General features: G+C 35.2%; 1 protein-coding gene across 1 annotated transcript in view; it reads right to left on the minus strand.

The window, feature by feature from the left end:
- The window catches only part of LOC107048352 (chaoptin), a 116,799-nt gene that overhangs the window by 48,195 nt on the left and 51,329 nt on the right, over positions 1-17,275 (minus strand). Inside the window, exons 4-5 of the mRNA XM_015271494.2 lie at positions 12,702-12,849; positions 12,086-12,196 (exon numbers count right to left, since the gene is read on the minus strand). Coding sequence (XP_015126980.1) covers positions 12,086-12,196; positions 12,702-12,849 — 259 coding nt within the window. The remainder of the gene's footprint in view (positions 1-12,085; positions 12,197-12,701; positions 12,850-17,275) is intronic.

Raw genomic sequence — 17,275 nt, forward strand, 5'->3', positions numbered from 1 at the left:
AAAAAAATATCAATAATAATCATCATTATTATTTGGCTCTAACCCCTTCCGCCCCTTGCCCCACACCACACTACCCCTAAAATTAGAAAACAATAATTGATATCATTATTTGGCTCTATAATGATATCGCCCCCTCCCCCTCTCCCCCTGCGCACCAAAAAGGAAAAAAAGAATCAATAATAATTATCATTATTATTTTTCTCTAGAAGCCCTTCGCGCCCTCCCCCTCCACCCGTCCGCTCCAAGAAAGAAGAAAAATATCAATATTAATTATCATTATTATTTTTCTCTACAACCCCTTCGCGCCCTCCCCCTCTATCCGTCCGCTCCAAGAAAGAAGAAAAATATCAATAATAATTATCATCATTATTTGGTTCTATTACCCCCTCGCCCCCTCCCCCTCCGCCCCCGTCCTTCAAAAAGGAAAAAAAGAATCAATAATAATTATCATTATTATTTGGCTTTAACCCCTTTCGCCTCCCTCCCCCCACACCCACCCTCCCGAAAATGAGAAAACAATAACTAAAATATCATTACTATTTGACTCTAACCCCTCCTCCACACCCCATCACCGCGGAAATGAAAAAACAATAATTAATATCATTATTTGGCTCTATAACCCTTTCGCGTCCTCCCCCTCTTCCCCTCCGCACCAAAAAGGAAAAAAATATATCAATAATAATTATCATTATTATTTTGCACTACATCCCCTTCGCCCCCTCCCCCTCCGACGCGCAGTTCCAAAAATTTGAAAAAAAATATCAACAACAATTAATATTATTATTTGCCTCTAACTCCTAATGGTTTATTGGGTTAATGACTATAAAGAATTAATAAACCGTTAATTCAATGAATGTACAAATTTATATGTCGATATAAATTAACAAATGAATCAACTTATCAACTAATTAGTACAATTTCTGATAAGACTCTGAAATGGTCTTACATCAGCGATCTTAATCGGCGCATTGATCTTACATTGGCAGTAGATCTTACACCTCGCGGAACTTAAACTTACCCAGAGATCTTCGAATCAGATCGGATTCCGATCTTATATTTGAGATCTTAAAATTTAAGATCCGAAAGCGGTCTTAACCCCCTTGTCAGACCGATGTTAAGATCTTAAATTGCATAAGATCTCATGTTAAGATCGCAAATCGATCTTATTTTAAGACTATTTATCGGTCTTATGATCTGAGATCTTAGTTTCAGACCGGCCGTAAGACCGGACTTTTTGCAGTGTAAATGGATAGGTTGTAAAAAAATCATTTTTAGTGATAGTGACTACTGTCTTTACATGTAAAGTGCTGACATACGAGAGTACTTGATACCTCACGAGTATAGTTCCCACAAAAATGGTAAAATCAGTAACCAGAGATATAATTCGTTGGTAACTAGCACAACAACGAGTTCACATCTCCAAAATAGTGAAAGATCCTTGGACGTATTGTCAAGGTCTTATTTCACAACACTTTTTAGTTATAAACGATACATTTTTCTCTCAGTGCGCCTTGAATATTTTACATATTGCAATATTGGAAGTGCATGACGAAAAAATTATGAAAACAATAAAGACTAGAAGATTGACGATTCTTCTATGCGATTTAAGTAAGTTCATTTGCGACAAAATCATAATTGAGTACAAGAATATTTTAAAGCATGAGGCCTTTCTTGGGTCATGTGAGTTAAGATTCCTGAGAGAATTAAGCAATTGAAGAAAATTTACTTGTCTCAAGAAAATATGTTTCAGATATTAGAAATTTTTTTTCCCAGTGTAAAGGAGTATCAAACTTACACCCAACTGACCTTGAGAAAAAAATTCGCTATATATCCATTTATTTATTAGTGTTATTATTATTATTATCATTATTGTTATCCATTAATGAAATGAGTAAAAATTTAATTAAACATATTTTATCTCTGAGAATATACCTGCAAATCCGCAAGATCATGAATAATTGTAAGTTCAACGAATACCCCGATACAAATCATATAGGCAATGTACCGTTTACTCACTAATAATAGCGCGATAGTCTAGTGGTTCATTGTTGAGATGCGAGGCGTGTGAAGCCGTATGTATTCTCTGTTATAAATTTATATCCATTTTATCGACGTTTTATCATGTTTATCCCGTAGACACTAAGACCAACATTATTGATACACTCTGTAATTATAAACTTTGGCTAAACAAACATGTTGAAAAAAAAAGCCTAGTGGTTAGGGCATAGGATTAGCAATCATAGGGTCCTCGGTTCGATCCCCAGCGTTGGTAAAAAAATAATAAGATTTTTTCAGTGTTAATAACGGTAGGGATTCATTAAGAGAGGGGCGAACTACGGTGAAAGAATTGAATTATCTTTTGTTTTGGATTAGTCATCATTGATAATTATTATTGATACTGACAGACAGGTCATCTGGTTTTCATACATTCAACTTGATCAAGTTCGGATCCATTCGTCCTGATTAAATCCGGATAGGTCAGAGGCGTTACATGCCTGATCAATACCTGATCAGTGGTCAGGTCTGACCTGATCGAAACTTGATCAAGACCTGACCGGAATTTCCACTCGGGATGTTCAAGAATAATGAGAGTGATGGAATGAGTGAAAATAGAGTGAGAAGGAATGAGGGTGAAGTTGAATGAAAGAGACGAGGATAGGACTAGCCTCTAGTCTAGGCCTTTCAGTATTTAGGGATGAGTGGAAGTGCGAATGGGTCAGTGAGAAAAATTTCGAGGAGTAGATTCGTGGTATTGAAGAGTTTGGATTGTGTGAGTATTTTCGATGATATTATGTTTACAATAATATTTGAGAGAACATTTTTCTGATTTGAAATTTTGAGAAGAGCGAGGTATGGTGTAGATGCGTTTGGTTGTTAAAACTGAACATCATTGGAATGAATAGAGGCTTTCGTGGGCTATGTCACTAAAGCTTGAGAACTTTGAGATCTTTGGTTCTGGAGTTAGTTCCTCCGAGGAGTTTAAAGCGGATGCATGTGTCTTCCAAGCAAACAGTTTTGAATAAAGATTTTTTTTCTTATCTGGACTTATTTATTCATTAAAGTAGCTCTACCCTTTTGGGGTTATATTTCAATTCAAAGATTTTAAAAACTACAACAAATCGCCTAAAAACTGTGTGATTCGGAATCGTAATTTTTTTCCTCATTTAATTGTCGTTCAAGTTTTTCTAAAAGGAAATATTGAAAATCCATTATTGAACACAGGGTCTTATGTGAAAAACGCAGAACTTACCACAACTCCGGTTAAAACAAAGATTAAAATCTAATTTTTTCTCCTAAAAACGAGAAAAAAATAATAAAAAATATTGGCACCTGTTGGATAACGATTTATCGTTTAGTTTTTTTTATTATTAATAATACTGGCAATAGGAATAGACATGACAACAGTGACCATGTGATGGCGCCCGCTCCGCTCGTCTCCAACTTCCCATATGATCGTACGGCGTTGCCACAGTTATTTGCAAGCTAGTCAACTGAAAAACTGCTTCTGTGCACTTTATTTAAAAAAAATTGATATAAGATAATACTTATGCTCATGACCTCTATGATTTATTTTAATAATTTAGAGCTAGAAATACTGATTTTTAGAACGTATTTTTTGTGAAATAGACTCAATGACTCCAGCCGTAGGGGTAGAGCTATTTTAAGCCATTCATATCTTATAAATATAACTTGAATTAATAAGAATCGTTGGGTACTGAAATAAAAAACCATGGGGTTCACAAAATACTTCAGGTTTTTGAATGGAAATCCTTATCTCGACAAATTATCTTCATTAATTATGGTGTGTCACCACAATTTAGGCAATCCCCTAAAATCACAGGACCTCCACCCCTCGGATATCGCGTGACACAATATTTGAATGCCCCCAACGGTTCTTATATGAATAAACAAGGGTTCATACCTTGAACATGTACATGTACTCAACAGTTCTTCATTCCAACACAATTAGTTTGGATTTCAGTATCGTGATTCTGGAAACCAGATTTTTTTCTCCGTGTACCTAGAACTTTTATTTGTTTCTACGTGAAAATTACTGCAGTGGAAGGGTGGACTTTGTACCGTAATAAATTTGATTTTTATCAGGGAAAAATGTATTTAACGAGGCATAAATCTGGATTTTATACATCAATTATTACTAAACGTCCGGACGGAAATGAGGAAAAACTGAATAATTTTTACCTAACTTCTCTCTCCATGTGTACCTCGGGGTTTGATTTCGTTGTTTCAATATTGATCATTCGTTACGCAGTGAATAAAATTTTATCGGCCATTCAATCCTCCATCAATGGAGTTTATTATAAATTCAACACTTTGTTAATCCTCGTATTTTAACCATTGAACCGACAATATTTTTTGAAATCACGCTGAATTCTATATTGGAAAGTTTAAAAATAAATTCGCACGAGTGTGCAATGGCACGATAAACGCTAAAAATGACAAAGAACGTGGAACAAATAAAAATTAAAAAAAAATTGGTGGAGTGAGGGAGGAGAAAAAACTAGTATTCCCCACAACCGAGGCCATATATATCGGATTCTTTTTTAATCCGCACGTTCGGTGTCCGAAAAGCCCAACCGAAAAAACGAATAATGAAAATGGTACAGGGGAAATCCTCAAATGAACGAACCAACTGAACGAATAGAAAAGTGAAATGAGTATAATAAAAATGTGGACTATCTATCACCCTCTCTCGCGATTCAATTGCTCGATTTCTCTCTTTCTCGCTCACATACGTCATGAATATGTAAATATCCTAGATTGTTGGAGGAAAATATGAGGAGAAAAATAGTTGAAATAAAAATAAGGAATGCGTGAAATTAATTCAGAGACGTGAATGACAATCAACCGATGACGCAATCTGCGATTTGATTCCGGTTAATATGAATAGTGGTGACTCGTCATTTAATTCTGGTAGCAGAAGGTCCTGGAGAAAATAATCTTGCGTGATATGATCCTGAGGAGAAATTAGTTTTCAACTTGAAAATTCACAGAGAAAAAAGTTTCTGGTTCTCAGAAACAAATTACTGATTTTAGGAAACTGATTATTCAATTTCAGAAGAAAAAACCCTAATGATAAAATCCCTAAAATTTAGTACCGAAAACTTACTTAGTTCAAGGGAGAAAACGTCCCAAGGATATCCAAGTTTTTTTTACGGTTTGGTACAAACCACACGATAGATTCAATTGTTTTCAATCATTAAATTTGTCAATTAAATTGCGTGAGAAAAATTTGAAAGAATCATGAACATTTTGCGTCATTGAAATTACATGTTGCACAGAATTATTATTTTTTTAAAACATTCATTGGTTATAAATAAAAAATTGAAATTGTTTAAACTTTCGAAAACCTTATTTTTTTAGGCATGAAATCGATTTTTAATAAAATTTTGAGTATGAATAAATTTTTTACGACTCCGACCAAATGATTTTTATAATGGAAAATTGATTTTTTTTTATTCATATTTCTTTCCTACTACCATTACGGTTTTACACGGAGAGAAATTTTCTAGAAAAATTCTAGTACGAGTAGTGGAAAAAATTACAATTCACCGGCTGTGAAAAATTCAAATGCTGTTAAGGTAAAATTTCTGGGGATTTCTGTGAAATTTTCACAGAAAAAATACGTGGAAAAATTCACGTTTTCCCCAATAAAATTTCTAGTGCCGGCACTAGAATTTTTTCATGGCCGTCACTTTGCGCCTATATTCCCGTGGTAGCGCTAGAATTTTTCTAAAAAATTTCTCTCCGTGTATAGGCTCTCCATTCGTCTGCCTCGTCTCTCTCACTTCTCTCTTCTGATTTTTATTTGCATTACCATGGGCCGTTTTACTCTTAACTGTACCCCATTCGAGCTAGGACTGCACGGGAAACCATGGAAAACCCCAGTCGTACAGCTGGCCGATTGTGCAGCGCCCTAATGTACCCTTCTGTCACACTGACTAGAGGGGCGGAAAATTAATTGTTTATTTGGGCGGAAAATTAATTGTTTATAAACTAGTTATAGAAAATGCTCGTAATTTTCAAAAATTGCAATTTTTAAATGATTCCATCAATTTTTCTCCAAAAGTTGATTTTCTATTTCTTTTTCAGATTGTTTAAACATTTTTTAACGGTTCAATATCGAGATTCAAATTCAGACCTTTTTTGTTGGTCAAATTCAGACCTGCAAAGTTTTAATAATAAAATCATTGTAAAATTTCCGGAAACTTAGTGTCAACTGGAGCTCAAATGAAAGCTCTGACGTTCGATTACAAAAATAGGGAAATATTTCACTGGTGAAAAAATAGCTAACGTACTTGGATATCCTTAAATCGAGAAGAGTTGAGTTGCTTAATTAAGAACCTTCGCAAAAGATAAAATTCTTGAAAGCCAATATTAATTCAAGTATTTTCAAACACACTGAGAAAAAAAAGTTTGTTGATAATTACGCCTTCACCTGTATCAAAAAATTCATGGCTCGAAAATTGACAAGAAGAAAATATCTTTTCTTGTCACGGGACCTGAAAAACCCCATTTTCGGGTCACTCGACATTGGCGTTTTTCAGGTCCCTCGACACGAAAATTAATATACACACCTCGCCATGGAAAACATATCACCCACCCCCACGGGCTTGCCATCCTCGCCTTCGGCTCGGAAGGCAATCTTGCACGTGCGGGACGGTGATATGTTTTCCAAGGCTCGGGCATGTAATGTACTATATCCTATTCTAAAAAGAACATACACTTTGAGTCGATAACTATCGATATCTCGCAAGTCTGTCACGCTTATACCTCATTGGTTCCAGTTGTCTGAGGCGGCAAATTTAATTCATGATTAATTTAATTTTGAGATTTTCAATTATAATTGTTACTGTACTGAGAAAGAAAAAACATTCATCAACAGATTTTGTAGGTATCTCAAAGACCCAGATAATTTGTTTGCAACAAGGAAGTAATTTCTCAAACCAAGTCTAGTTGCATCAATTTATTTCAAAGTTTTGAATTCTCAAATCCCAAATATTTTCATGCAAAACCACTTGATATGGTTCGAGAAGTCGCTTTTTTGTTGTGAACAAATTGCCTCTTATCCGTTGGACAAATGGACAAGTACAGAATCTCCTGACGGAAGGTTTCGTTTCTCAGTATCCCAAGTAGAAATTTTAGTCAGATCTTGATCAGACACTGATCAAGTTATCATATCAGATTCTGATCAGGTATGTAACGCTATAATATTGGATTTTTCCCCACTAGGGTTTCACCGCCTACCATCATTAGGAATTAATTAAATTTAAATTTTTTGAGAGAAAAAATTAGTACCTTCCTAGCCGGGAATCGAACCCGGGACCTCCCAATGTCGCGTCGGGTGCTCTTACCATGAGCTACCAGGACACTTACGAATTTTACTCTCAAATTGAATCATACCCGAGTGGAAATTTTAGTCAGGTCTTGATCAGACACTGATAAAGTTATCATATCAGATTCTGATCAGCTACATAACGCTATAATTTTGGATTTTCCACTAGGGATGAGATATTTCCTTCTTGTCAATTTCCCAGTCATGAATTTCTTAATACGAGTAAAGGCGTACTTCTCAAGAAACTTTTTTGCCTATTAATTATTAGTATGGCTGATGGTGACTGCATAATGTCCTAATGAAGGAGTTGTGCAATAAAGTTTTTTTCTCAGTGCATGAGTGTTTAGAATAATAAGATTCATCAATTCCTGGACGAGAATATTTCGAATTTGAGACCCCGGATGTACTTCATTCAGGAAACCTAATTATCTTATTTTAAGACCTCAGAAGTATTTCATTCCAGAACCAACTATGAGAAAATGTTCCGTAATCCACGTACAATTGGTATTGATTAATAATTAGTCAAAATTACTGAGAATTAGAAATTTTTTCTCTGACTTTTGGGGAATATTTTTTTTTATGTGTAAAACCTTCACTTGTTTCCTGGATATTTTACTCGCTCGATTTCAGTACGATAAAGTTCTGAAATGCAACGATTTTTCCTGGTAACTAGAAACTTTCTTTGTCTGTGGTGTTAACTCTATAGTCAAAAATCCAAGGTGTTCAAGTCCATAATGTGTGGTGTTTTGGTATTAGAATCAAGCAAATTTCGGAGTAAAATTACACGGAAAAAAATATTCTCGAATCGGATATATAATATTCTGGAATCAGGAGTATGTTTGTTCTGAAATTCGAGATATTAAATTCCGGAATCCAGAATAATGTTCCGGAATCCGGTATATTATATTCCGAAATCCAGAATAATATTCCCGAATGGGGGTTACTTTATTCTCGATTTCCGAGACATCCCCAGGGGTTTGCAGATTTTTTAAAGGGCGAAGGGAGGGTCGTGAAACAATTTCCGATAACAAACTTTTGGTCGTTCGAAGTATTCGGAGTGCAGACTTTTCTTTCCATTTAAAGATACAAAAAATCGAGTTTTTCACCCTCTTAATATTCTTTTGTGCCATTTTCAGAGGTTTGCCGTTTTTTCCAGACGGTGAAGAGAGTGTCATGAGCCATTTTTCAATAATAAATTTTAGGTCGTTCGGAGTATTTGGGATGCAGATATTTTTTTCCGTTTGAAAATACGAAACACGTAGGTTTTGACCCTCTTAAAACCCCTTTGTACTATTTCCATAGCTTTGCTGATTTTTCAAAATGTGAAGGAAGTGTCGAAACATTTTCCGTTAAAAAATTTTTGGTTATTTTAAGTATTTGGGGTTCTAATATGTTTTTTCTGTCAATCAAAAATAGGAAAAATGTAGTTCTTCGTAGAATAATTTATAAGCGAAATTTTCACCCCGTTGTTTCAAGTTAAATCTGTGACGCAAGTCTGTTGTAGGGAAATATATCACAACATGCCCTTCACCCTCTGAAAAATCAGCAAACCCCTGTAAATGGTACAAAGGGGTACACTTTAAAAAAAATCGGAATTTTCCGGGAAATGAGAATGAATTCAATTTAACCGAAGAAAATCTGTGAAGTTTCCCTCAAAATTGAAGGACATTCCTGATTTATCAGTGGAAAAAAGAGGAATATTCAATAGTGTACATGAATTTCCAACACGAACAGGAAAATTCAATAATTAATTTTCCTAAAATTCCAACGGAATAAAAATGCAATGATATTTTTGCCAGATTTTTCCTCATTTCCATTAATTTTCATGGAATAATTCAATTGAAATTTACAATTTCTATGGATTTTTCCACGAAAATCATGAATTTTCAATAACAAAATTTCCTGAAATTTCAGTGAAACCGTCATTTGTTTAATATTTTAAAACTAAAATCCGAAAAATTCGGTTAAATTTTTTTAGCAGTGTACTGAGAGGGTGAAAAGCTCAATTTTTCGTATTTTCAAACCAAAAAAAATGTCTGCACACCAAATACTTCGAATGACCAAAACTTTGGTATTGGAAATTGTCTCACGACACTCCCTTCACCCTCTGAAAAATCGGCAAACCCCCGGGGGTATCTCCGGAATCGAGAATAAAATATCCCGGATTACGGAATATAGTATGCCCGATTCCGGTATATTATTGCGGATTCCGAAATACATATTCCTTGGAGAATATCTTTTTCCGTACATCACCGAGCCCTTCATCAAAATTGAAAGCGGTGTCCATTTTATACTATTCTGTATGGACTGCACTCAGTCAGTGGTATCATCCACTCCATGCAATATTACTAGTTCTCAAAAATGTCCATTTTACACTAGTCGGTGTCAACTGGGCCGAGTCATGATTCACTTCATGCCGTGTTACTCATTACACCTCTTTGCTGTCAGTGTTAACACCGAAGTTATTCTTCACATCAAATTTTTATCACCTACGCCGAGAGACAAAAATACTTTTGACAAAAAAAGTCTACTTGATACAAGACAATAATCTCTTGACAATTTTAAAAATCGTGAAACCTATTCAATATTTTCATTGTCAGACTCAGAAAAAAACATTTTCCAACAGGATGAGATTCTCTTGTCCCGAGAGAATTTTTAATGCTTCTGAAAACTAAAAATGATATCCTTCCCATAAATTCATGTAGTTCGTTTTATATCTAGAATTTTGTTTTCATCAGGACTTTGATTCCATAAAATCTTGCACCAAATGCACAACACTGCTCACCTTAACCCTCCTGAACTGGCGCGTAGAGCGGCGCGCCGCCGTCAACAACTCAACCTATAGGGCGCCACTGTAGTGCAAATGAGACGTAAGAGATCTAGCCAGTTCAGGAGGGTGAAATTCATGATTTTATATAGTGAATGGTTGTATTTTGACGAGTTATTAATGGTAAACATATTAGAAAAAGTCATTCTCATAAATTCAAATTTATTCGCGTGTTGTGAGGTGTGATTTCATCCCTTTCTGTGAGCTAGGCTACACAATATAAATTCTACCGCTATGAGTCGTCCTCCTTTACAGGTACGTGTTCAAATAGATGTATGGGATCGCCAATACTCCGCCTCACCTTCTTGAGGCACGGATTCGTTAATAATTCACAATAAACGGCATATATTCAGAATTTACATTATGTTTACCGAGTAGTGAGGTATTTAATAAACCTCACCAGCTCTTAGCGTAACCCAGCATTTATGACCAGGAGGTGGCTGGTGTAGAATCCCCCCAAAAAAATGAAAATAATATGAATATACAAAAAATGAAAAATAATTAATTGATTGGAAATTTAATATAATTAAATTTCCTCAAAAATTAAAAAATTAATTCTAAAAATTAATTGCGACTCTACACTTTGGCGATGGTAAATTGTTCCGTATAAATTAAGAATAAAGAAAATGATTCAAAAGTTGAAAAATTCAAAGTTTGTGAGACGGTATAACCATACAGTGTTAGAGATTTTTTATAGTAAATCTCGTGAGAGAGACATTGAATCAGATTTAGAGAAAAAATGGTTATGAAATGTCAAGTTTTAAGTAGAATTCACGGAAATTCATGAGTTTTCAGTGAGAGTGAGATGGTAATTTCACAACTTGATTGAATTTTCAGTGGAACATGAATATTCAGATACAAAATGACGTGAATTTTCAATTTTTCCCAGCGTTTTCCTGATTTTTCAGAATTTTCACAGAATAATTGAACGGAAAAATCACGTATTTTATTGATTTCCAGATGGTTTGACCAGAAACCCGAGTGGAAATTCTGTTCAGGTCTTGTTCAGAAACTGATCAAGTCCGATCCGAAATTCTGATCAGGCGTGTTACGCCTCTGCCTTAGGTTTTTCCACTAGGGAAATCAATGTAATATTTGATTGTTCATTGACAAAATTTCTTGAAATTTCAGTGGAACTTGAACACGGTAAGAATTTTCGGAATTTGGCACGGAAAATTCAGACGAAAATTTTTAACAATGTACTGTTATCCAATTTTCTATACACTTGAATTGATAATGAAAGTGTTCATCGTACAATCGCAACAAGAAGTCCTCAGTTGGAGATGATGAGTGATCATATCGGGAAATTTTCGTGTGAATTTTCTCAATCAGTGAATTTTCTCAATCCATTAAATTCTAGCTATATCGCAAACTACATGAATTTGTGAAAAGACTTATGCTAACACTTAAAAATTTTTTCAGGACAAAAGAATCTCATCGTGTTGAAAGACTTCTTTCTCTTCGTGTGAGCACAAAATTATTTAGCCGGAGATTTCACGAATGTAGAAATTGACAAGCGAATACTTTTTCTTTTTTTTTTATCATTATTTTACATAACTTGGAACCGGTTAGGGTATACTGCGATGATGATCAAGACTTTAAATGGTTAGATCGTACCATTCCACCCGGCCGGGATTTGAACTCGGAACCTTTCGCATGTGAGGCAACGAACTTACTGCACCAAGCCACCGGGCTTTAAGAGAATACTTTCTTGTATCAATGAAATCATCTTTGTCAAAAGTCATTTTTTTTCTCAGTGCGGGACAAACTGGATATTGCTTAGATAGAGAATTTCATCTCCTAGGAGTTAATTTTCATGATCACTTTTACCAGGATATATTTCATTGTATATTTTCCAGGATTGAATGACGTGCAGTCGTTCATAATGGTACATTATCGCTCACCTGTGCATATTCAACCAAGTCAACTTTCTGAGTGGTCTGAGTGCCTTGAAGGGTATGTCCTCCAGTGAATTGTAGCTGAGATCAAGGGAGCGCAGGCTACCGGCTACACCGCTGCAATGACAAGGCAACAGAAAACAGATGTAAAGAGGAAAAGAGAATGACAGAGAAAATGTTTGAGATAGAAGTATTTTTTGTCAAGATGAAAATAAACGGAATGAGCTCGGAATGAAATAACGGAATATTGAACGGAACAGAATTGAACGGAAAAGACAATTGTTTTGCTGACATAAGGGATAAAAAGAAAGAATAGGGTAAAAATGGAAACGAATATGTGGAAGAAATCAGGTAAACGCAGGGGAATGGAGCAACATGGAGAAAACGGAAACCAGAAATCGATAAAGACAATTTCCGGGGGAGGGGGCAATACGGTGAGGTGGTAAGGGGGTGGAGAAAAAAGGGCCAACGATCAACCTGCAACTGTGAATCGATGGAGGAAGCTTGGGGATTTTTGCTTGCGGTTTACGGCAAGAAGACCGGAGTTCAAAGGTTGAGCGGGTAGTGTATGAGAGAGATAGAGAGTCGAGTAGTTGGATTGTGGACCAGTGCAAACACTCACACGAGAGACTTCTCCCCGATGCTCGCAAGACGATTGCTCATGAGCCCGAGCGCCTCAACCCCCGAGGAACTCACCAGAGCATCGTTCTCCAAGACCTGCATTCCCGAGCTCACGATGTCCAGCTGGGCCACATAACTCACCGACACGTCTGGGGATAAATAAAAATACGGGAATGTGAAAAAAGGGGCTTAGTCCTTTAGTGAGGTTTCTCTGCGGGTTGGCTTCGATTTGTTCAGTAGATATTTTTTGGTTGAAGGGGAGAAGTTGGGGTAATTGCCCGTTTTTGTGGGTCAGTATTTATTTGCGAAGTGTGAGGAATAACAATAATGAGGGGAGGTATCTATCTTGATTAGGGTGACCGTTAGGGCACCTGTTCCGGAGTTTTTGGTGTGCTGCCTCCTCAAAAGACTCGAAATAAATTTTTAAAAATCCTCTCAAATTTTCAGCTGACTACACCCAGAAAAATGTTTTTTTTAATCAAATAAAGATCTTTAGTTGAAATTTTTTACTTATTTCAAGAATATTTTTATTACAAATGAATAAACTTGTTTACTCGTTTCAAGAAGAAGGATTTACTTATATTACACAAACAATTTATTTATTCAAAACAAAATTTTTATTAAAATTGAAAAAACAATTTATTTATTTCAAATAAATGATTTTTTTTAATCAAATAAAGAATTTATTTAGTTCAAATGAACAGTTTTCTTGTTTTAAGAAAATCATATTTTCACGTATTTTGTGGAAGAATTACGAAAATGTGTTTCAACAATATTCGTGGGCTATGTGGAAAAAGGTCGTATGAACCTAGTCCCGGAAACGTAATTCTGAACGATTTGAGCTCTCTAGAATCATTCTGATCCAATTTTTGATTACACTTTTAACTCCAGTATATACGATCTTCTTTCACCATCTCCTACATTGTCGACTCCTTGATAGTGAAACCATGGAATAGAAGTTTCTTCCCCCCCCCCTTCCCCCAAATGTCTTACGTGATGAATGTACAGCCCTTAATAATTATTGCATGCTTTTCGTTCAATCTTTTTCAATTTTATTACCAACTTAAGGCGATAATAAATTTTTAGTATCAAATAAATCTTTATTTAGTACAAAGAAAAAATGTATTAATAGTAAAAAAAAACATTTATTTAATATAAAAAAAACTTTGAATAAAATTTTTTATTCAATTTGAAAAAAAACTTTATTTGGTACTATTCAAATAAAGTTATTTATTTGATTCAAATAAACCTTATTTGAATCGAGTAAATCATTTTTCCGGGTGTATTTCAATTCTAAAACGCCCCCCAAGAGCCTTGTTTTTTCCCATACGAATAACACGCCATTTTCATGAAAAATTCAAATCTATTTTCCCCCTCCTCCTATTATGCCACTGAAAATTTTAGAATTCCGGAAAATTACTAAGAAAATGAATTATTTTTGACGGATATTTTAGGTTTTTTGTTCACATCATACAATAGCGCAATTGATCTTATGGAAAAAAACATTATTCTTATGGGAAATGTTGTTCCTGTGTAATTCTTATGGGAAAAACAAGGCTCTTGGGGAGCGTTTTAGAATTGACATAAAGAGCTGAAATTTTAAGCGGATATTTTTTTTTTTTTTTCAAATCTTTTGAGGGGGCAGCTCGTCAAAAAACACGGACTGTATTTTAATCTTGATATATACTAAAGCACATCTACCCTCCATCTACAATTTTTTTTACTGACCCCATTATAAATTCAGAGGTTTTACATCATGAAATTGTTGGATTGAGTTGCGTGAGGAAATTGAAAAAAAAAGATCACGCATAATCAGTATCATTTAAATAACAGTGCTTAATATATTGAAGAAAAAAAAAATTCTAGTTGTCTGCAGAAGTGGTATTGAAATCTGGTGAGCAAATGTCCCGGATTTGAGTGCGATTTCCATTTTTTTTATGAAAAGTTTCTTCATCTCCTCAAGGAGGTGGCCCTTTTCATACTACCCTCGCCGCGCGCTAGTAGCACTAAAAGCAAAAATTTGCTCTGCCGAAATAATACATGTTCCACGTGAGAATATTTGATGGAGTGGAACAGATTTACTGGAGGGAAATTAACCAAATTGATGGAAGAAAATTTAAAATCGTTCACAAAATCAAAATTTTTGCTGTGATCATCAGAAATATCCCTAGAAGAATTCGAACTATTCACGGAAAAAAATTCTTCGAATCGGGTTTATAATATTCCGGAATGAGGAATATCTATATCATAGATTCCGGGATCCTAGTATATTCTGGAATCCGAAATGATATACCGGAATCCGGAATATTATCTTATGAAATCCGAAATAATATATTCGAGAAGACGATATGATTTTTCTAATGGTGAAAAACATTTGACCCCAAAATTGCTCCTCCTTCTCCAGGCCATTTCACAGTTCTCGGCTATTTTATCCTCCATAATGACAAACAACAACAATGCATCTAATATTGCCAACGTTTGGAGTGGTAAATCTCATTCATTATCAGGGCAATTAATTTATTTCCATCTATTCATTAAAAAATTTACTTCTTTTGTCCAAACTTTTTTTTGAACAAAACACACGGTCACCAAAACATCACCCGAAATAATATGTCCTAACCTACAAAGCTATATCAATGAAAATACAAAAAATCAAATTATCCCCCCCACCCATTGTTTAAAATAATTCAGAATACCGTCAATTCTAAAAATATTATCCGTCAAATAAATTAGTGAAGACAAACAGATTACAATAATCACATTAGGCCCAAAAAAAGAGGTCGTTGAGTATAAAATAGCTGAGAACCACGAAATGGCCTGGAGGAGAAGAAATTTTTAGATTAATACAGGCGGTTGGAAATGTAATTCAGTGGAAAAAACATTTTATTAGTGGTCCTTTGTTATTCAATATCTCTTAAACAAAGCATCGGAGAGAAAAGTTTTATTAGAGTTTTCGTCCCCAAATAAGCTCCGCGAACTATTCTTACGAAGATGACATTGCATTTTGGGACACCCTAGTCCAAGCGGAAATTTCGCTTAGGTTGTCCGGTCTAAATCAGTTTTAGATCCAATATTGGTTAGAATTTTCTGATCAGATCTCCCGTATAAGGACCTAGTCAGTTTCTGAACAGGTTATTCTGCACTGGATCCGGGATGGCTCAATCACTTCTGATCCTATTCTGATCAGTCAAAGCTGGTAAAATTAGACTTAACATTCCTGGTTTAAATCCGAAAAACCTGACCTCAAACCTGATAGGGTGTGGTAGGACACTTTTGATCATTTGAGGATCCCACCGATAGGATCTGAGCCTTTTTTTTTAATTCTGGACCCTTCCTGCTCTTGTTTGAATTCAGAGTACCTTAAACGACTACACATAGCCCAAATTTCGAATAGTCCGTGACGTAATCTTCCCTTTCGCGGTTCTCACTGGGCTATACAGAGTACATTCTTCGCTGTTATACAATAAAGAACTTCACACCTCAGTATTGTTACGATCCTCGGTGACTCATGATTCAGTGCATGAATCATGGGTGATAAAGTAGATTCAAATCCGTACAGATTACCAGGAAGGGGTAACGATGAGATTCTAAATTTTATAGATTTCCGCGATTTGATAGATTTTCTAGATTAGGCCTTCCTAACAAAATCGTGGAAGGTTTATAGTCTTGATTTTTATAATTTTTAAAATTAGTTTTAACTTTAATCCAACTACGCAGAAATCAATGAAATGCAACCAATAAGTAAAATGATAATATTTTACTGGTAGTCTTTAATTGCTCGACATGTTCGGTCCCCACACGATCGTCGGATATGTTCAAAGAATCTCCTCTCATTGAGACGGGATTGAATATTGGTTGTATTTCATTGGTTTCCAGAGTTTGGGGGAGCTTGAATTACAAACGAAACGTCGAGATTCGACAGTGATTTAGTATGGTTTACGCTTTTCCCACCTATCCCACGATCCATCCATCCTGAATTCAAAATTTTATGGAAAAATAATGAAAACTGTGAATTTTAATTCAATAATTCCACGAAACTCGACAGAAATAAGAAAAATTTAGGCGAATGGATTCTTGAATTTTTATTTAATTGAAAATTCAACCGAATTTTGGTATTGACTATTCATGTTTTGATTAAATATTCAGTAGTAATACCCCAAGAGCTTCAAAATTACCGGGTATTCGCCGATAGCTTCGTTTCAAACAAATGAGAGTGTGAAGTTCTGCAGGTTATAAACTTGACACCCTCATTTGCAGGATTTTTCTGCAAAACTTGGCACGATCGTTTGTTTGCAGGGAAGCTTCAAGGAAATACCCGATTAATTTTGAAGCTCGAGGGATATTTGTCGGATTATTTTTCCCAATCGAATTTTAGCCAGTCAGCGTGCAGTAGACATCATCAGGAGCTGAATTACGAAAGATTTGAACAAATTATGTTAATAGCATAACTTGATTTCCGTTGACTCCTAAAAATCCAAGATTTCATCTGAAATGATTCGAAAAAATGAAGCTACTGCGAAATATTCAATAGCTAGGAGGAAATCCGAAATAAAACTGTCGAGTAGCCTCAATTAC

This window comes from Diachasma alloeum, unplaced genomic scaffold (assembly GCF_001412515.2).
Source record: "Diachasma alloeum isolate Michigan unplaced genomic scaffold, Dall2.0 Dall_scaffold_00187, whole genome shotgun sequence".
NCBI classification, from domain to species: domain Eukaryota; kingdom Metazoa; phylum Arthropoda; class Insecta; order Hymenoptera; family Braconidae; genus Diachasma; species Diachasma alloeum.